Source organism: Pongo pygmaeus, chromosome X (assembly GCF_028885625.2).
Source record: "Pongo pygmaeus isolate AG05252 chromosome X, NHGRI_mPonPyg2-v2.0_pri, whole genome shotgun sequence".
NCBI classification, from domain to species: Eukaryota; Metazoa; Chordata; class Mammalia; order Primates; family Hominidae; genus Pongo; species Pongo pygmaeus.
The window spans coordinates 116,055,527-116,077,495 of NC_072396.2; the positions used below are offsets into that span (position 1 = coordinate 116,055,527).

The window sequence follows — 21,969 nt, forward strand, 5'->3', positions numbered from 1 at the left end:
TTCAGCTGTGCAGGTCATATACTACACAATGTTGGGAGCACCATTCTAGCAGATGTGGTACTCCTGAATCCCACTGAACTGCTTGTCACCTTTACTGGGCAACTCCAGAGATGTAAATCCTTGAGTCAAGGAGACACAGATCATTCTTTTGGCCTGTGTCTTTCCACTGGGGAGTGAGGGAACCATAATGTGGTGAGAATGGTGGTTTTTGCTGAGCTTAACCTGCAGTTTTCAGAAATAACTGGAACTAAGCCAATCAGAACTTCTATTTGTGAGCCTGGATGAAGATAGAGGTATGCCTTATCACTTGGGACATGGGAAAAACTGCAGGTCTGTCCCCAACTGGAATTCTTACTGGTATCATGTACTCAGGTAGTCATAATGTTTGTTTTCTAACTTCCTACCTCACTTATCAGGAACTAACTTGTAACTTCCCAAGCCATACTTCCATCTTATAGATAGCTTCTAAAAATCACCTCAGGGGTCACTAGACCTGGGTTCCCTCTCACCTACTTCCTTGCACATAGCAGACTCACAAGTTCTTATGGAAAGAATGAATGAATGAACAAACACACCTGGCATGAAACCCCAGGCAAGTCTCAATCTCGGGAAGCCTGTTTCCTCATCTGTAACATTCAGATAATAGTGCCTACTTTCATGGAGCTCTTGTGAGGATCAAATAAGACAATATGATATGCTATTGTGCTTTGGAAAGTATAAAGCACTGTATTGACTATAATTATAAAATCCATCATCTAGGTAGATTTTCTTTCCATTAGATAATACCCCTACCCACTGCCATAGAAATTTATTGATCTCTAAACACTTGCAATGGATATAAATTGACATCATGTATTTTTTAACATAGTCGACAAACTATAGATCAGAGATTTCCCCAATCTTTTCCCTATCAATCAGTGAAAAGGTATTTATTGAGTATCTTCTATATGTGCCATATTTTACCAGGCACCAGAGGAATATAGAGAAAACCTAAAGCAGAGCCCTTGTCTTCACAGAGCTTTAGTCCTCAAAGTTTGAAAATAGACACATTTTGAAGCAACTACAGTAGGAGGGGATAAACTACGGCTTGCAGGCCAAATTTGGACTGCCACCTGGTTTTGTATTGCCCATGAGCTAAGAATGATTTTTTACATTATTAAGTGATTGAAAAAATTAAAATAATATTTTGACACTTGAAATTATACGAATTTCAAATTTCAGTGTCAATAAGTAAATTTTTATTGGCACATAGCCATGCCCATTCGATTTTGTGTTACAATGGGTAGTTGAGACAGAGTCCACAAAACCTAAGACACTCACCATCTGGCCCTTTACAGACAACATTTGCTAACCCCTGAACAAGAAGACAATAAACTTAGGTTTAGTCAGCTTTGTCAGTTGCTCTGTCTTCATTTTAAAATATTCCGGGAAGTCTTATACATTAGCAATTAATTAATTTGTCCATTTATTCAATAAATATTAAATGAAAGCCTACTATGTGCCAGAAAGTGTATCCTGGTTAAGGATGGAGAGATTTCAGCATAAAATATCTCTGAGTTGATTAATGTTCCTGTATGAAATATATGAAATAAGGTATTAAGAGAAAAACCCTGTGGTATAACCTCCTAGAATATCCATTGGGCAATGGAAACTTCTCTATACCCCCAAGAATCTTTAGGGCCAGGGCAGTGGGAGCTCTGATGGAGTCAGTTGAGATGGTTCTAATCACACTAGTCCAAACCTTCTTTAATAATTGGTGTTGATTTCCTAATGAATGAGGAGGCCTACGGTACTTTCTTTCCTTATGTTCTGGGAAACTCCTGATACACTACATTTATTAGGAAGGGCTTTGAGATAAATACATTCCTTGACAAGTCTTTGTGATTAGCTTACAATTTTATAGGCCCAGGAGTTCTGTAAGTTCAAATACCCAGGGGGAAATTGGGATACAGAACAAAACAGAGGAAAAAGCAAAATCCTGTGAGAAAAGAGAGAAATACAATGACTTTCCCCTCCCACATTTTCACTCTTAGATTTTTTTCTATTTCCTCTTTTAAAGAAAAGCAATTTTACCTTGACAGCTGAGATAACGTAATTCTACTGTCATATCTCAAGTAAAAGGGAGAGTAATGCAGTGGGTTGTAACCTTTGATGCTCCACTGGGTATTTTGACCTCTGTGTTACAGCTAAAGGACACCTCCTTGCCCTTCTGCCTCTCACATTGAGCCAGGCTATGGCACAAGGCTCCAGTAACCACAGGAAGAGAGAGGGCCTTATTAATATTAATAACTCAGAACTCACATTTAGTTTTTAAACCTCAGGTTTCTCAGAAATAAATAAAGTTTGTTTCTCTTAGCTTTCTAGTCAAATGATTCCTGGTGCCCAGAACAAGGATTATGGGAATAAGGCAGAAGCCAAGAAGAACCACACCCTCAGACGATGACCTTTGGGCCATGGACATTTGACTTGTCTACAAATGTTTGTATCCCATGGAGAGAACATTCAGAGACCAATTTAAGTAGGAAGGCTAAGTATTCCACAAGGATCAATTCTTTTTTTTTTTTTAACTTTTGTTTTAGGTTCAGGGGTACCCTTTGGTTGGCACAACCCTTCAGAGTGTTGTGGACAGTGGTCCAGGAACACCACAAAGAGCAATACTTTCTGAACCTCAACTCTGATATTTTTTGAAATAAAAACACAGTTATTTTTATCTCAGGAATGTCCATGGGTAATTGTTATTTTATGTAGAGGCCAAAGGCACCTTTGACTTGGGGACTACTACAGCAACCTGATTCTTTGCAAAACTGTGATGATGGTGACATTTTCTTCAGTGCCTCCAATCTCTTTTTCTTGTTGTTGTCCCCTCCTCAGTAGTCCTCAGGCACATTTCCCTTATGGTACCTCTCACTTGCTTGGTCACATAGGAAAACCTGATCTTAATAAGGGATTGGACATACTCATTTACACTGAGTCCTAAGCGACCTACTCATAGCTCAAAGCATATTTGCATTATAACTGAGGACAAATCTTAAGGTAAGGAATTTCTGGATGATAGTGAGAGGATGCCTGTAAACCCTTTGAGATGCTAAATTTTATGTATGTTTGCTAATATATGCTTTTTGCTTGTTCATGTTCATCAGATTGTCAAAGGAATCTGTGACCCATAAAAGGTTAAGGGCAGCCTTAAGGTAAAGAAACAAAATGCAAATAGTGAAATTTGAAACTGTGGTTCCATGATTGGACAGTCCATGTAGACTCCATGAGAACAAGGACCCAGTCTGTCTTGTTCACCTACCACCCTACTGTATCTCCACTGCCAAGAATGTAGTGTGGCACATAGTAGTGCCTCAATACATGTTTATTAAGTTATTAAGTTTATTCATTTATCCATACAATAGATATTTATTCAATTGTTAATTTATTGTTAAGTGAATGAATGAAAGAGTAAAGGACATCAGCCAGCAGATGGGGAGAGGTATTTTTTTGGCACTGGAACCTTTCTGTCACTGGCATTGTTGGTCTTGTCTCTGAGTTACCCAAGATAGTCTTCATGACAATTACTGATGTTTCCGATGAACATCCCAGCTGAGTCTGGGATCCAGAGGAGTAGCTCACACATCTGCCCTGTTTGGTTGCCGTTTAGGACAGGAAAAGAAAATATACATCCTTTCATTTGTCCTCATCCCATTTCCACTTGCATCTTTGTCAGTCACCAAAATCATTAGCAGGTAGAAGCAAGTATCAAAGGATGCTGCTGCTGTTGGAAGCAGAGACTGCTGCTTGGCACAGACCTGCCAAAGTACACCCTGAGAATTTTGTGGCAAAGAGCTCTCAGCCTCTCAGACAGCTTGCTGACAAAACCAGGAGCAGGCATTGATGCAGAATGACCAAGAAATCTGTTGCTGTCTCAAACCACCAGGGGGAGGGCCAGGCAAGGCCCGGGCAGGATGGGGGAGGTCTGTCTGAAAAGTCAGCCTTTGGTGCCCCCTGCAGCGTTTGCAGAGACAGTGCTCCTCCCTCCTTCCCTGAAGCTGGATATTGTACAGTCCATTTACTGGTGTGAGTATAATGTCAAGAGAGGCTTTAGGCATGCAAACAGCTGTCTGGCAAAGAACAGGGCTGAGATGTCTCAAGGCAGGATGTGTTCATTCAATGAGGAATTCTTGTCATGCAAATGAACTTGGTAGTGCTGACCCATTTACTCCCTGTGGCTGTGGTTGTCTGCTTGCTCATTTGGGGAGGCTGGAAGTATTAGGGGCAGAGTTGAGAAGAAACTGGTTGTGTGAAGTCTGCTGGACACAGTAAAGGAGAAAAGGAGAGCTAGTCGGCGTGTGTTGGGGGTGGTGATAGGGGATCTCAGCTTAGGAAATAAGTCGCTTTGTGTCCAGAACCAAGGAAAAGGCTCCTTAAAGGATCCTTCTGGTTAGAACCTAGGGAACAGTCAGCAAGTTATCCAACCAAGGGGAAGCGTGAAGCCAGAGAAGTCTGAGGTTGGGCAGGGGTCCGGTGTGGTTTGTGTATCAGGGCCTGGGGGCTTGAGATGCTGGCAGGAAAGGAGGAAGTGAGATATCTTTGTTACTTCAGGTCAGACAGACCTTATTAAGAGTGTGCCCTTGGCAGGGAGTGGTGGCTCATGCCTGTAATCCTAGCACTTTGGGAGGATGGGGAGGTCGGATCGCTTGAGCTCAGGAGTTCGAGATCAGCCTGCACAACATGATGAAACACCATCTCTACAAAAAATACAAAAATGAGCTGGGCATGGTGGCTTGCACCTGTGGTCCCAGCTACTCAGAAAGCTGAGGCTGCTTTCTCTTGTGGGCATTTAGTGCTATAAATTTCCCTCTACACAGTGCTTTGAATGCATCCCAGAGATTCTGGTATGTTGTGTCTTGGTTCTCGTTGGTTTCAAAGAACATCTTTATTTCTGCCTTCATTTCGTTATGTACCCAGTAGTCATTCAGGAGCAGGTTGTTCAGTTTCCACGTAGTTGAGCGGTTTTGAGTGAGATTCTTAATCCTGAGTTCTAGCTTGATTGCACTGTGATCTGAGAGATAGTTTGTTATAATTTCTGTTCTTTTACATTTATTAAGGAGAGCTTTACTTCCAAGTATATGGTCAATTTTGGAATAGGTGTGGTGTGGTGCTGAAAAAAATGTATATTCTGTTGATTTGGGGTGGAGAGTTCTGTAGATGTCTATTAGGTCTGCTTGGTGCAGAGCTGAGTTCAATTCCTGGGTATCCTTGTTGATTTTCTGTTTCGTTGATCTGTCTAATGTTGACAGTGCGGTATTAAGGTCTCCCATTATTAATGTGTGGGAGTCTAAGTCTCTTTGTAGGTCACTCAGGACTTGCTTTATGAATCTGGGTGCTCCTGTATTGGGTGCATATATATTTAGGATAGTTAGCTCTTCTTGTTGAATTAATCCCTTTACCATTATGTAATGGCCTTCTTTGTCTCTTTTGATCTTCGTTGGTTTAAAGTCTGTTTTATCAGAGACTAGGATTGCAACCCCTGCCTTTTTTTGTTTTCCATTTGCTTGGTAGATCTTCCTCCATCCTTTTATTTTGAGCCTATGTGTGTCTCTGCACATGAGATGGGTTTCCTGAATACAGCACACTGATGGGTCTTGAGTCTTTATCCAATTTGCCAGTCTGTGTCTTTTAATTGGAGCATTTAGTCCATTTACATTTAAAGTTAATATTGTTATGTGTGCATCTGATCCTGTCATTATGATGTTAGCTGGTTATTTTGCTCGTTAGTTGATGCAGTCTCTTCCTAGTCTCGATGGTCTTTACATTTTAGCATGATTTTGCAGTGGCTGGTACCGGTTGTGCCTTTCCATGTTTAGCGCTTCCTTCAGGAGCTCTTTTAGGGCAGGCCTGGTGGTGACAAAATCTCTCAGCATTTGCTTGTCTGTAAAGTATTTTATTTCTCCTTCACTTATGAAGCTTAGTTTGGCAGGATATGAAATTCTGGGTTGAAAATTCTTTTCTTTAAGAATGTTGAATATTGGCCCCCACTCTCTTCTGGCCTGTAGGGTTTCCGCCGAGAGATCCGCTGTTAGTCTGATGGGCTTCCCTTTGATGGTAACCCGACCTTTCTCTCTGGCTGCCCTTAACATTTTTTCCTTCATTTCAACTTTGGTGAATCTGACAATTATGTGTCTTGGAGTTGCTCTTCTCGAGGAGTATCTTTGTGGCATTCTCTGTATTTCCTGAATCTGAATGTTGGCCTGCCTTGCTAGATTGGGGAAGTTCTCCTGGATAATATCCTGCAGAGTGTTTTCCAACTTGTTTCCATTCTCCCCGTCACTTTCAGGTACACCAATCAGACGTAGATTTGGTCTTTTCACATAGTCCCACATTTCTTGGAGGCTTTGCTCATTTCTTTTTATTCTTTTTTCTCTAAACTTCCCTTCTCGCTTCATTTCATTCATTTCATCTTCCAGGGCTGATACCCTTTCTTCCATTTGATCGCATCGGCTCCTGAGGCTTCTGCATTCTTCATGTAGTTCTCGAGCCGTGGTTTTCAGCTCCATCAGCTCCTTTAAGCACTTCCCTGTATTGGTTATTCTAGTTATACATTCTTCTAAATTTTTTTTCAAAGTTTTCAACTTCTTTGCCTTTGGTTTGAATAGGAAAGATCCAAAATTGACACCCTAACATCACAATTAAAAGAACTAGAAAAGCAAGAGCAAACACATTCAAAAGCTAGCAGAAGGTAAGAAATAACTAAAATCAGAGCAGAACTGAAGGAAATAGAGACACAAAAAACCCTTCAAAAAATAAATGAATCCAGGAGCTGGTTTTTTGAAAGGATCAACAAAATTGATAGACCGCTAGCAAGATTAATAAAGAAAAAAAGAGAGAAGAATCAAATAGATGCAATAAAAAATGATAAAGGGGATATCACCACCGATCCCACAGAAATACAAACTACCATCAGAGAATATTACAAACACCTCTATGCAAATAAACTAGAAAATCTAGAAGAAATGGATAAATTCCTCAACACATACACCCTCCCAAGACTAAACCAGGAAGAAGTTGAATCTCTGAATAGACCAATAACAGGAGCTGAAATTGTGGCAATAATCAATAGCTTACCAACCAAAAAAAGTCCAGGACCAGATGGGTTCACAGCCAAATTCTACCAGAGGTACAAGGAGGAGCTGGTACCATTCCTTCTGAAACTATTCCAATCAATAGAAAAAGAGGGAATCCTCCCTAACTCATTTTATGAGGCCAGCATCATCCTGATACCAAAGCCTGGCAGAGACACAACAAAAAAAGAGAATTTTAGACCAATATCCTTGATGAACATTGATGCAAAAATCCTCAATAAAATACTGGCAAACAGAATCCAGCAGCACATCAAAAAGCTTATCCACCATGATCAAGTGGGCTTCATCCCTGGGATGCAAGGCTGGTTCAATATACGCAAATCAATAAATGTAATCCAGCATATAAACAGAACCAAAGTCAAAAACAACATGATTATCTCAATAGATGCAGAAAAGGCTTTTGACAAAATTCAACAACCCTTCATGCTAAAAACTCTCAATAAATTAGGTATTGATGGGTCGTATCTCAAAATAATAAGAGCTATTTATGACAAACCCACAGCCAATATCATACTGAATGGGCAAAAACTGGAAGCATTCCCTTTGAAAACTGGCACAAGACAGGGATGCCCTCTCTCACCACTTCTATTCAACATAGTGTTGGAAGTTCTGGCCAGGGAAATTAGGCAAGAGAAGGAAATAAAGGGTATTCAATTAGGAAAAGAGGAAGTCAAATTGTCCCTGTTTGCAGATGACATGATAGTATATCTAGACAACCCCATTGTCTCAGCCCAAAATCTCCTTAAGCTGATAAGCAACTTCAGCAAAGTCTCAGGATACAAAATCAATGTACAAACATCACAAGCATTCTTATACATCAATAACAGACAAACAGAGAGCCAAATCATGAGTGAACTCCCATTCACAATTGCTTCAAAGAGAATAAAATACCTAGGAATCCAACTTACAAGGGATGTGAAGGACCTCTTCAAGGAGAACTACAAACCACTGCTCAAGGAAATAAAAGAGGATACAAACAAATGGAAGAACATTCCATGCTCATGGGTAGGAAGAATCAATATCATGAAAATGGCCATCCTTCCCAAGGTAATTTACAGATTCAATGCCATCCCCATCAAGTTACCAATGACTTTCTTCACAGAACTGGAAAAAACTACTTTAAAGTTCATATGGAACCAAAAAAGAGCCCTCATCGCCAAGTCAATCCTAAGCCAAAAGAACAAAGCTGGAGGCATCACGCTACCTGACTTCAAACTATACAACAAGGCTACAGTAACCAAAACAGCATGGTACTGGTACCAAAACAGAGATATAGATCAATGGAACAGAACAGAGCCATCAGAAATAATGCCACAGATCTACAACTATCTGATCTTTGACAAACCTGACAAAAACAAGAAATGGGGAAAGGATTCCCTATTTAATAAATGGTGCTGGGAAAACTGGCTAGCCATATGTAGAAAGCTGAAACTGGATCCCTTCCTTACACCTTATACAAAAATCAATTCAAGATGGATTAAAGACTTAAATGTTAGACCTAAAACCATAAAAACCCTAGAAGAAAACCTAGGCAATACCATTCAGGACATAGGCATGGGCAAGGACTTCATGTCTAAAACACCAAAAGCAATGGCAACAAAAGCCAAAATTGACAAATGGGATCTAATTAAACTAAAGAGCTTCTGCACAGCAAAGGAAACTACCATCAGAGTGAACAGGCAGCCTACAAAATGGGAGAAAATTTTCGCAACCTACTCATCTGACAAAGGGCTAATATCCAGAATCTACAATGAACTCCAACAAATTTACAAGAAAAAAAAAACAACCCCATCAAAAAGTGGGCGAAGGACATGAACAGACACTTCTCAAAAGAAGACATTTATGCAGCCAAAAAACACATGAAAAAATGCTCACCATCACTGGCCATCAGAGAAATGCAAATCAAAACCACAATGAGATACCATCTCACACCAGTTAGAATGGCAATCATTAAAAAGTCAGGAAACAACAGGTGCTGGAGAGGATGTGGAGAAATAGGAACACTTTTCCACTGTTGGTGGGACTGTAAACTAGTTCAACCCTTGTGGAAGTCAGTGTGGCGATTCCTCAGGGATCTAGAACTAGAAATTCCATTTGACCCAGCCATCTCATTACTGGGTATATACCCAAAGGACTATAAATCATGCTGCTATAAAGACACATGCACACGTATGTTTATTACAGCATTATTCACAATAGCAAAGACTTGGAACCAACCGAAATGTCCAACAATGATAGACTGGATTAAGAAAATGTGGCCCATATACACCATGGAATACTATGCAGCCATAAAAAATGATGAGTTCACGTCCTTTGTAGGGACATGGATGAAATTGGAAATCATCATTCTCAGTAAACTATCGCAAGAACTAAAAACCAAACACCGCATATTCTCACTCATAGGTGGGAATTGAACAATGAGAACACATGGACACAGGAAGGGGAACATCACACTTCGGGGACTGTTGTGGGGTGGGGGGAGGGGGGAGGGATAGCATTGGGAGATATACCTAATGCTAGATGACGAGTTGGTGGGTGCAGCGCACCAGCATGGCACATGTATACATATGTAACTTACCTGCACGTTGCGCACATGTACCATAGAGCCTAAAGTATAATAATAATAATAAGAAGAAGAAGAAGAAGAAGAAGAAAAAAAAAAAAAGAAAGCTGAGGCTGGAGGATTACTTGAGATGGGAAGTGGAGGTTTCAGAGAGCTGAGATTGTGCCACTGCATTCCAGCCTGGGTAACAGAGCAAGACCCTGTCTCAAAAAAAAAAAAAAAAAAAAAGTGTACCCTTGGGCAAGTCACTTTTTTCTCTGTGCCTCAGTTTTCTTACCCACAGAATGGAGTCAATAACAGTACCCACCTTATAAAGTTGATGTGAGAATTTAATGAGATAATAGGTACAAAGTGTTGTGTGTAGTGTTTGGGACATAAATGCTTAATAAATGGTAGTTATTAATAGTAGTTATAATAGTAATAGAAAGCAGTGCCTGGCATTTAATAAAGGCTTGTCTATATGCTAGATATTATTATTTCTTACATTCATATTTACTGACTTCTTTAAGCTTTAGTGAATGAGAAAGAGCTCAGTTTGGGCCTAGAGGAGGGGCCTGGGGCTTTTCCAGGTCAGGCGGTCTAGGGTTCTGTGCTGAGCCAGGTAGACAGCAATGTGAGGACCCAGAGTTGGGATGTGGGAAGACACAAGAACACACCTCATCTCCTTGTATGATTTTTCTAAAGGTAGGCTCTGCACTTTGTCATGCAGTTCCTAAAGATGCGACTACTGTTTTTGCTTCTCATTGTTGGGGCAGGGGGGACTTCACTGCCTATTGAAAAGGTAGTTTCCTGGGGAATAAAGTATGGTAGGCAGAGAAGATTGAAGCCAATCCTTACAGTGCTACTGCCTTTAATAAACACTAGGCCAATCCCCGCTGGTGTGCAAGCTAGTTCCTTGCCAAAAATGAAATCTGATACCACCTCCTCAATTTTCTGTCTTTCCAAATTTGACCAATTCTTCAAGGCTCAGTTCAATTTGTACTTCCTAAATGTACCTCACAACGATTCAATCAGATATGTGTTGGCTGGGGTGCAGCCAGGAAAACAGAAATCACTCTAGGACTTCCTTTCATTTTCTCTTTCTTTCTTTTCTTTCTTCTTCTTCTTTCTTTCTTTCTTTGACAGAGTCTTGCTCTGTCACTCAGGCTGGAAGGCAGTGGCACGATCTCAGCTCATTGCAACCTCCACCTCCTGGGTTCCAGCGATTCTTGTGCCTCAGTCTCCCGAGTAGCTGGGACTACAGGTATGCACCACCATACCCAGCTCATTTTTGTATTTTTTTGTAGAGACGGGGTTTTACCATGTTGGCGAGGCTCGTCTCGAACTTGAATTCCTGTTCTCAAGTGATCCACCTGCCTCAGCCTCACAAAGTGCTGAGATTACAGGCATGAGCCACTGCACCCGGCCCACTCTAGGACTTTCAAATCTAGATTTAATGCAGGGATTGGTTACACAGATGATGTAAGAGCTGACAAGTTAAAAAGGGAATAGTGAGACAACTTAGAGATTAGCAACAACAGGAAACCCCTCTTATCCTTGGAGTTCGAGGGTCAACAGGAAGAGGTAGTGTTCTTAGATCCAAGACTAGTGCACTCTGGCTGGAGCTTGAGCCAAGATGGGGAGTCGCTGCAAAAGCTGGGGCCAAGTAGGGAGGAGATGGCTGGCGGAATTTGGAGGTGAGCCCCAGAGGAGCTACAGCTGCTGCTGGGGGCACCAAAACAAGTGAGGATTGGATGGGGAAGAAATAGTCTAGCTTCTCCCTTCCTCCTACCGTCTGATTGGTTGAATCTGCTCAGACACCAAAGGGCAAAGGATTGTGAGGAATGTAGTTTTCTTGATACAAGAAACAGGCAGGGAATAGACCTGAGAGTAAGCAGCAAATGAAAAGCCTAGTTATCTTCCCTATTTTACAGAGAAGTCAAATGAGGCAGAAAGAGGTCAAGTTGCCCAAAACCACAGTAAGTGGCTGTCCAGGTTTCAAATCCAGGCAGTCTGACTACTCTTGAGCCCATGCTGTCTGAAATCACTGCTACTATTCTTGTGATAATAGTGCTATTGTTTTACACATGTCAGACTTTTCCCTCTAAACTAGACTACAAGCTTCCTAATGGTATCAACTGTGTCTTTCCCTTTATACCACTTACAGCACCTAACTCTTGTATCTCTTACAGAATCTACCAGAAAATGTAAATTGTTGACTGAAATGAGATTATCAGCAGGTGTTCATAGATTCCACATTACCCAAGGGAGGAGGGCACTATTAAAATGTCCTCCATAGTTCTGAATGTTTTCTTTCTCCTCAGTGAAATGTAGCAACCCTTGATCAGATTCCAGACAATGGTTTGGCAACAGGGAAAATCACAAGCTGAGATGAGAAAAATACATAGATTGCCTAAGGGCATCCCAAAGGGAAGAGACAGTTATTAAAATTTGAAATGGCTTTGCTCCAATGTCATGATATGCCTACAGCTTGAATTGAACAACTCCTTCACCTGAATAGAGATTATACTATTCCTTGGACTTACTATAGCTTCCATGGTTTGGACTGTTTAGTGGAAGTGAAAGGTGGCAGGGTTTATGTTTTGTTCTGTTTTCTTAAGAGATGGCTCTTGGGAGCTGAGACACAGACAATGGGTATGTTGATGAAGCATCAGTGATTCTTATCCTGGAAGAAATTAGGGCAGATATTGGGCTCTTCATCCCCTCAGGATTATAATGAGCCCTTTTATCACTGGAACTGATAGGACAAGGAGACTGAGCAGTTCAGAGTTGTGACAAAATAAGGAAAGGAAAGAAGGTCTGTTAGGGCCCTTGTAGTGAAAGTGCATTTCAGGTGCTTCTTGCCTTCAAGGTAAGTGTCAACATGATAGTGTAGAGGTTCTGTGTGTGGGTCTTGGGGTCAGACTACCTCAATTTAAATCCAGACAGTACCACTTACTAGCATATGACTTATTAGCATATTGGGAATAATACAGTATTACAATATAGCACATTATCTTGATTTTTCTCCCATCCCTCTGGCTGTTCTTTCTCAGTCTCTTTGGATAATCCATCCTCACATTTCCAACCTCTAAATATTGGAGTGCCCCAGACTTCATTTTCAGATCTCTTTTCTTTTCTCTCCACACTCACTCCTTGGCGATCTCATCTAGTTCCATAGCTTTAGATACTATGCATATGCTGGTAACTCTCAAATATCTATTACCAGCCTGGACCTCTCCTCTAGACCTGTAGACCACCCAATGCCTCTACCTGGATGTCTAATAGGCATCTCCAATTCCACATGTCTAAAAGTCAACTCTGGATCTCTGTTTCACCTCCCTCCCCGACCAGGCCTGCTCCTTCCCTACTCTTCCCCATCTCAGTAATGGACAACTCCACCCTGCCAGTTACTCAGACCAAAAAACCTGGATGACATTCTTCACTACTCTCTTTTGCTCACACTTCACATCTGATCTAGTTCAAAGTATATACAGAATCTGACCACTTCTCATTACTGCCATCATGACCAACCTGGCCAAAACCACCATCAGCTTTTGTCTGGCTTAGTGCAATGGTCTCATAATTGGTCTCTCTGTCTTTGCCCCTATCCCACTCTAGTCTATTCCCAATCAGACACAGCACTCTTACTAAAATACAAATTAGATCATGTACCTCTTCTGCTCAAAACCCTCCCATGGCTCCCTATCATGCTTAGAATAGAAGCCCAAATCCTTCCAACGGTCCATGAGGCCCTAAGTGATCTGTCAGTCACTCCCATTACCTCTCTGACTCCATCTCCTACTTCCCTCTCCTCCCTTGGTTACTCCACTCCAGTCATACTGGCCTTCACAAGGCTGAAGTTAAGGTGTCAATGTGGCTGAGCTCTTATCTGGAGGCTCTGGAGAAGAATCTGCTTCCAGGTTCATTTATGTTGTTTATAGAATTCATTTCTATAGTGAGAGCTTGGGCCCCCTTTCATCTCCTGCACACTGCCTGAATTTCTTACTACTTGTCCTGCTCCATCTTCAAGCCAGCAATGCACATCAAATCTTCCTTGTGCTTCAGATCACTGACTGATATGGTTTGGCTGTGTCCCCACCCAAATCTCATATTGAATTATAATCCCCATAATCCCCATGTGTCATGGGAGGGATCCAGCGGGAGGTAATTGAATCATGGGGGTTGTTTTCCCCATGCTGTCCTCATGATAGTGAATGAGTTCTCATGAGATCTGATGGTTTTATAAGCATCTGGTATTTCCCCTGTTGGCACTCATTCTCTCTCCTGCTGTCCTGTGAAGAGGTGGCTTCCCATGATTGTAAGTTTCCTGAGGCCTCCCAGCCATGCAGAACTGTGAGTCAATTAAACCTCTTTTCCTTATAAATTACCCAGTCTTGGGTATTTCTTCATAGCAGTGTGAGAACAAACTAATATAGTAAATTCATACTGAGAGTGGGGCACTGCTGTAAAGATACCTGAGAATGTGGAAGCAGCTTTGGAACTGGGTAATGGGCAGAGGTTGGAACAGTTTGGAGGGCTCAGAAGAAGAAGGAAAATGTGGGAAAATTTGGAACTTCCTAAATACTTGGAGGGCTCAGAAGAGAGGAGAATATGGGAGAGTTTGGAACGTCCTAGAGACGTGTTGAATGGCTTTGACCAAAATGCTGATAGTGATATGGACAATGAAGTCCAGGCTGAGATGAGGAGCTTATTGGGAACTGGAATAAAAATGACTCTCAGTTTGCTTTAGCAAAGAGACTGGTGGCATTTTGCCCCTGCCCTAGAGATCTGTGGAACTTTGAACTTGAGAGAGATGATTTAGGGTATCCAGCAGAAGAAATTTCAAAGCAGAAAAGTATTCAGTAGGAAGCAGAGCATAAAAGTTTGAGCTGGACATGGTGGTTCATGCCTGTAATCCCAGCACTTTGGGAGGACAAGGTGGGTGGATCACGAGGTCAGGCGTTCAAGACCAACCTGGCCAACATAGTGGAACCCCATCTCTACTAAAAATACAAAAATTAGCCAGGCGTGGTGGCAGGTGCCTATAATCCCAGCTACTCGGGAGGCTGAGGTAGGAGAATTGGTTGAACCCGGGAGGAAGAGGTTGCAGTGAGCTGAGATCACACCACTGTACTCCAGCCCGGGCGACAGTATGAGACTCTGTCTCAAAAAAAAAAAAAAAAAAAAAAAAGTGTGGAAAATTTGCTGCCTGAAAATGTGATAGAAAAGAAAAACCTATTTTCTGGGGAGAAATTCAAGCCAGCTGGAGAAATTTGCATTAGTAATGAGGAGGCGAATGTTAATCACTAAGATAATGGGGAAAATGTCTCCAGGGCATGTCAGAGACCTTCACAGAAGCCCCTCCCATCACAAGCCCAGAGGCCTAGGAGGGAAAAATGGTTTCCTGGGCTGGGCCCAGGGACCCCCTTGCTGTATGCAGCCTAGGGACTTGGTGCCCTGTTTTCCAGCCGATCTAGCCATGGCTAAAAGGTGCCCAGGGTCAGCTTGGGCTGTGGCTTTAGAGGGTACAAGCCCCAACCCTTGGCAGCTTCCATGTGGTGTTGGTCCTGTAGGCGGGCAGAAGACAAGAACTGAGGTTTGGGAACCTCCACCTAGCTTTCAGATGATGCATGGAAATGCCTGAATGTCCAGACAGAGGTGTGCTGCAGAGGCAGAGCCCTCATGGAGATCCTCTGCTAGGGCAATGCAGAAGGGAAATGTGGGGTGGGAGCCCCCACACAGAGTCCCCACTGGGGCACTGCCTAGTAGAGCCATGAGAATAGGCCACTGTCCTCCAGACCCCAGAATGGTAAATCCACTGACAGCTTGCACCATGTACCTGGAGAAGCCACAGACACTTGACACCAGCCTGTGAAAGCAGCCAGGATGCGGGGCTGTACCCTGCAAAGCCACAGAAGTGGAGCTGCCCAAGGCCATGGGAGCCCACCACTTGCATCACTGTAACTGGATGTGAGACATGGAGTCAAAGGAGATCATTTTGAAACTTCAAGGTTTAATGACTGCCCTAGTGGATTTGGGACTTGCATGGGGCCTGTAGCCCCTTTGTTTTGGCCAATTTCTCCAATTTGGAATGGGTGTATTTACCCAATGCCTCTACCCCCATTGTATCTAGGAAGTAACTAACTTGTTTTTTATTTTACAAGCTCTTAGGCAGAAGGGACTTGCCTTGTCTCAGATGAAACTTTGGACTTAGGCTTTTGGGTTAATGCTGGAATTAGTTAAGACTTTGGGGGACTGTTGGAAAGGCATGATTGTGTTTTAAAATGTAAGGTCATGAGATTTGGGAGGGGCCAGGGATGGAATGATATGGTTTGACTGTGTCCCCACCAAAAATCTCATCTTGAGTTACAATCCAAATTACAATCCTCACATATTAGGGGAGGGACCTCCTGGGGGTGATTAGATCATGGGGGCAGTTCCCCCTTGCTGCTTTCATGATAGTGAGTTCTCATGAGATCTGATGGTTTTATAAGGGGCTCTTCCCCCTTCCCTCTCACTCTCTCTCATCTGCCACCATGTAAGACCTGCATGCTTTTCCTTCTGCCATGATTGTAAGATTAATGAAGCATCCCCAGCCATGTGGAACTGTGAGGCAATTAAAACTCTTTTCTTTATAAATGACCGAGTCTCAGATATTTCTTCATAGCAGAGTAAGAACAGACTAATATACTGACATTCCGTTCTGCTACCAGTTGGAGAAAACTGTGCTTCTAAGACTCATGTGATTAGATTAGGTCTACCTGGATAATCTCTCTGAATACTAACCTTCGTTACATCTGCAGAATCCCTTTTGCCACATAATACAATGTAATCACAAGTGTGGTATCTCTTCGTATTAATAGTCTTGAGTATTAGAGTGGGGAATCTAGGGGGAGCATTTTAGGGTTTTGCCTACTATAGTGATATTCAGACTGTTTAAAAAACCAATCAATCCAAATGTAGGCCAGTTTTGGTGCTGGAGCAGGGTCCTAGATTCTAGCAGCTGTTCCAAATGTTACCCTTTACTTACTGGATTGTGGGGAGGTCTGGGTATGTCATGGAAGGAACAGCTGGAGTGGCAGCTATTTACCAACTGGTATGGAAATGTTTTGATATTTTAACAATTGAGTAGCCATATCAGTGCATAGCAGTTGGTTATCAGTCCTGCTGATAGAGAGTTAAAATCATGGTATTGTGTGTAAAGTGCTGCTTTGAGAGTCTCTGCTTTGAAAGTCTCTGCTTTGAGAATCTGAGGTTGGTCCTAGATGACTGGGGGTGGGTGGGGAGACCACCTGCCCTTCTTGGCACTTAGATGGTATGCAACAGCCCTCTCTAGTCTTGCCTGCTATCTTGTGTTGCCAGGTTTGTTTGGAAGAATGTCATCATTTGCATGAATGTCTTCTGCAGTGGAAGAGTCCATTCATCATCTGGGCCTCCAAATGCTGCCACCCTAAGGGAGACAACCAATTATTTATATTTGGACTCTCCCCAAGCCATCCAGCAGCTGTGGCTCAGTGAAGCAAGTGCTGTTTACTTATTTTCAGCATTAAAGCAAATACTCCATAGCAGCCAAAGAAACCAAGGGTTCTTATTAACTTGCTGAATGAGGCTTTATCACAGACCATTATGAGCACTATGTTTTGGGAGGACTAATCTCAGGCAACAGAGATGGCCATTGTGGGTGGGGTAGTGGGTAGGAATAGGGCCTAAGGTAATGAACTTTGTGGGATTGATCTTATCTCTTACACCTAATATTTTTTAACGGATGAATCTGAATAAAATGGCCCCGAGGGCAGCTTTGGTTGATGGAGCTTGTGCCTATACATCAGGGACAGCAGTGACAAGGTAGATGTATTTTAAAAAGTGTCATTGAGAGTAATAAGGAGATTGAGGGAGATATAAGAATAAAAGGAGAAGTAAATCACTGCTAATTGTCAATAACAATAATATACAATATGGCCATCTTCACCTGCTGATGCTGGGACCACAGAGCAGAGGCCTGGAGTGATTCCTGCTTCACTGTATCTTAAGGATAACTCTATACACTACTGAGGTGGAGCCTCCTATGACATGGAAATACAAATTGCTACAGAGCCATATATTCACATCACCAGCAGCTCTGAATCCTGCATGGAAGATTGATAAAGAGCTTAACCCTTCAAGGGATTGGTATTACCTGGTGTTCTTGAGGACTGTCCTAGAATGTACACAAAACAGATTCACAGTGAGGCATGTTGACAACTTAGTCCCTACCTAGACTGAATCAGCCTGTGATACCTTTTAAAATAGGAGAAACTTGTCTTCAGTGGTTTCCCTTTCTGTAACCTTTCCCCTTATATCAAGGATCTTGTAACAATTACATTCAGTACTGAAGCAGAGATGTTGCAAATGAAATTAAATCTACTTTCTGGCCCTTACCACTTAAGCAGATCCAGGTATTTTTGGAATCAGATTGTCCAATATCAGGATCCCACTGGATCCATTTCCAAATGGTAAAAACACACTCCCGTGGGATCCAAAAGCAGTAAAGATATTATTCAGAATGGTTGGCCATGACTTCAGATTTATGAGATGGTATAGACTCCATTTAGGCCATCTACCGTTGGCTCCCTCCCAAGCCAATGTGTTTTCTTTGGGTGCAGCAGTAGGTGGCATTAAAACAAAACTTACTACCAGCAGGTGGTGATGAGAGCTGGAGTTGATTATTTTCACCCTTCCTAGAAAATGTCACTGAGCTCAGTGAGAAGGACCACAGTCCTGCATTAGGTGACAAGAAAATCTCTCCCTTTTCTACTGTCACAAGGAAAAATCAGCTGTCAGACACCCAGTGAGAAAATTACAAATGCCTTTGCATGAATATTGCCATCTTTGGCAGGGGTGAACGATAGAATGCCAAGCAGAGGAGCTGGAAAAGTCAATTCCTGAGATTCCATGCCTGCCCCTGCCCCCTTATAGAGATAGACTAGGAGTGAACATAAATCATTTTAGAGTTCTTGGCCTAGTTGTTTGAATGAGGGGGAATGAGTGAATGGAACTGAACTATATTGAATTTCAAATGCAACAGAAAAACAGAATTTCAGAGCTAGAAAGGACCTTGTGAGCCTACCTTGTTAATCTGTAGGCACCCAGACACATAGGATGTCAGAGCTAGCAAGGATATTAAAAACCATTGATCTCAATACCCTCACTTTTGGATGACGACACTGAGGCTCAAGAGGGGAAAGTAAGTTACTAAAGACATGCAGTTATAAACCACAGAACTAGGATTAGAGTCCCTGGTTTATTAACTTCAAATCTTTTTTTCCACTACACTCCTCTCCCTTCTCTACCACCTAAATACCTAATATCTAAACTATCCTAGCAGACAATTTTATATCCTAATTTTTTAAACTCTCCAATAACAGAAATTCTATAGACCCACCTGTGAGAATATATTTATTTCATTGCTATTTATAGTTAGGAATTTCTCCCAAATAGGTAACTCAAAAGCCTCCTACTCCATTCCTTTTTGGTTCTGTCCTTAGTGGAAATGGATCACAGACGTTCACTATTAACAATAATATTTAAGACATGGACAATGTGCATGTATGGCTGTGTGTGTGTGTGTGTGTGCATATATATATATATATGCACACACACACATATACATACATATATATATATATATCTATGTATATGTAACGAATAATTTGAGCTTCTTTTCTATAGGCTAAATAACTCCTCAGTGGCAAACCAAATCTGAGAAATAGCATCTAGAAAGGAAAACAAGACTTGGGTTTATTTATTTTGTACTTTCTCTGCTACAGCAAAAACTTTGAGCAACAGACTGATCCAGAGGGGGTAATCTAGCATTATAGTAGGAACTACACATCCAAATTTACTAATGCCCAACTAAATCAGACCTCAGGTAATGAGGACTCCTTTGCCAAAACTCAATTTCTAGGAATTATATGCAGATTAAAATAAAATAAGCTAAGGTTAGATATCTACTTTGACATAAAAACCAGGGCAGGGACTAAATTGATCCTGTATCCTACACTTTCACTATTTCTAGTCTAGGGGAATAAACACTGCTGATCTAAATGGTAACATGATGGTGCAAAAAAAATTCAGCAATGGACTCTACTTAGGAGTGCCTCGCAATGGAGTGCAGTTACTTATATATACTTGATTAAAAAATAGCCACTGGTTGGGTGCAGTGGCTGATGCCTGTAATCCCAGCACTTAGGGAGGCTGAGGTGGGAGGATCACTTGAGGCCAGGAGTTTCAGACCAGCCTGGGCAACATATCAGGACCCCATCTCTGTTTTTTAAAATAGGAAAAAACGTAGCCCCCTCCCCTCTCTGTCTCTCTCTCAGAAGACCATCCTTGTCAATGTGATTCTTAGTTTTCAGAGGGAGATGTTTGTAGTGAAGAGGGAGATAGGGCCCTCTTGCCTAGAGAACCAGATCAGCTGAATTAACCCTGGAGATGAGTGAGGTGACACATTGTAGCCAAATTGTGCTCAAACCCTGAGTTTTCCACTGAGGCAAGAAAATTGATTCTGAAATTTAGAAATATTTTCAATAAGTAGGTAGAAAATCTTATTCACTAGAATAACATATTAGATGATGAAGATTCTATAGACTAAGAGTCCAACCTGAATTGCATTGGAAAGAAATAATTCAGTCTAACAACTAGGAAAGCTAATGTAAATTAATTGAGGCAGACGAACTCTTTCATTGAGCTTCTAATGAACTCCATGCCGATGTTGCCCCAAGCTGAAACAAAAGTAAGCACGCTTGTAAAGCAAAGCTACTCACGGCAATAAGCTGATAGGAGTTGTTCATCATAGCAATCAGCATGTTCAGCAGCACTACCAGGGAGATGACGTTGTATGTTCCAAACATGGTAGCTCCTACAAACTCGGTGAATTCGTGTCTGGCTTTCACATTGGTGACATATAGATTTAAAAGGCCAAATACAGACCAGAAGAGTGACTGAAGAGTCTCAAAGAGCCTAAAAGGGATCAAAGAGCAGGTTAGTTAGTTCTTTAAGAAGAGCAAGAAAAGAGAGAAAATGTAAGGTGATCTGCTTAATGAAGGGGCTGCCAGATCTGTGACAGATAAACTGGTGATCTCACATATTTTGGGCTCTTCCCTAACACAGACTGACCATCCATGTCCACTTGTTTGTTTGTTTCCACTTCTATGTCTTATGCTTTGCTTTTCTACCTGAAATACCATTCCCTCTTCTCAGTCTATGCATAGCCTAAAAATTTTCAGGGCTTATTTCAAGAGCTACTTCCTCTACCAAACTTTATCTTTTGTCTTCAGACCATGTTATTTTTTTACCATTCTAATTATGCAGAGGCAATACATGCAGTGGTTAAGAATATGGTGCTTCAGGCCAGGCGTGGTGGCTCACGCTTATAATCCCAGCACTTTGGGAGGCCGAGGCGGGTGGATCACAAGGTCAGGAGATCGAGACCATCCTGGCTAATATGGCGAAACCCTGTCTCTAGTAAAAACACAAAAAATTAGCTGGGCATGGTGGCGGCCGCCTGTAGTCCCAGCTGCTCGGGAGGCTGAGGCAGGAGAATGGTGCTTGGGTTAGATTGCACTGGGTTAGGATCTCAGTTCTGGCATTTGCTGGCTGAGTGAACATGAGAACAAATTACCATTTCTGATACTTCTTTTGTGGCTCTCACAGGACCCAGATAACTCTAAACTGCATGGAGGAGCTTGAGGATTCTCAAATTAACACTTTATACAGATAATTGTTAATGATACATTAACCAACTACTATTGAGGCTTTTATTATTGAGAACTCAACTATTATCGAGAACTTATAAGCATGATAGGTACTTTTACATACATACATTATCATTATGATCCTTGTAAAATTTTATTGTTACTGATGATGAGACAGAGATTCAGAGACTGAATGATTTGCCCAAGGACAGCTTACTAGTAAGTTTTGAGCCAGATCTCAAATCTAGGTCTGTCTGCCCTTCCAAAACCACTATATTGATGGCTTCTCAAATTATTATTTCCTCTCTTAGTCTTCACATCCAAACATCTAACTGCAATGATATGCTTTTCGTGTCTAGGGTTTCTTTTGCTTTATATTCAGAAATCTGAATACAGCAATAAAATGCAGCCAGTTCGTGGGTGGCAGAGATTAGCCATTGCCCAAGCCTATGGAAACCATGCAGAACATAAGAAATGCTACTTTAAGAATGGATGCATTTTTCAGTGTGCTCGAAATGTGTTGTTCTTAATGAGCACAATGTATTTTGAGAGTCTTAGGGATTTGTTC

General features: G+C 41.7%; 1 protein-coding gene across 1 annotated transcript in view; it reads right to left on the bottom strand.

Annotated features, from left to right (window-relative positions):
* TRPC5 (transient receptor potential cation channel subfamily C member 5) overlaps window positions 1-21,969 on the bottom strand; it is a 322,611-nt gene that overhangs the window by 52,802 nt on the left and 247,840 nt on the right. Inside the window, exon 7 of the mRNA XM_054471093.1 lies at window positions 20,472-20,667. Coding sequence (XP_054327068.1) covers window positions 20,472-20,667 — 196 coding nt within the window. The remainder of the gene's footprint in view (window positions 1-20,471; window positions 20,668-21,969) is intronic.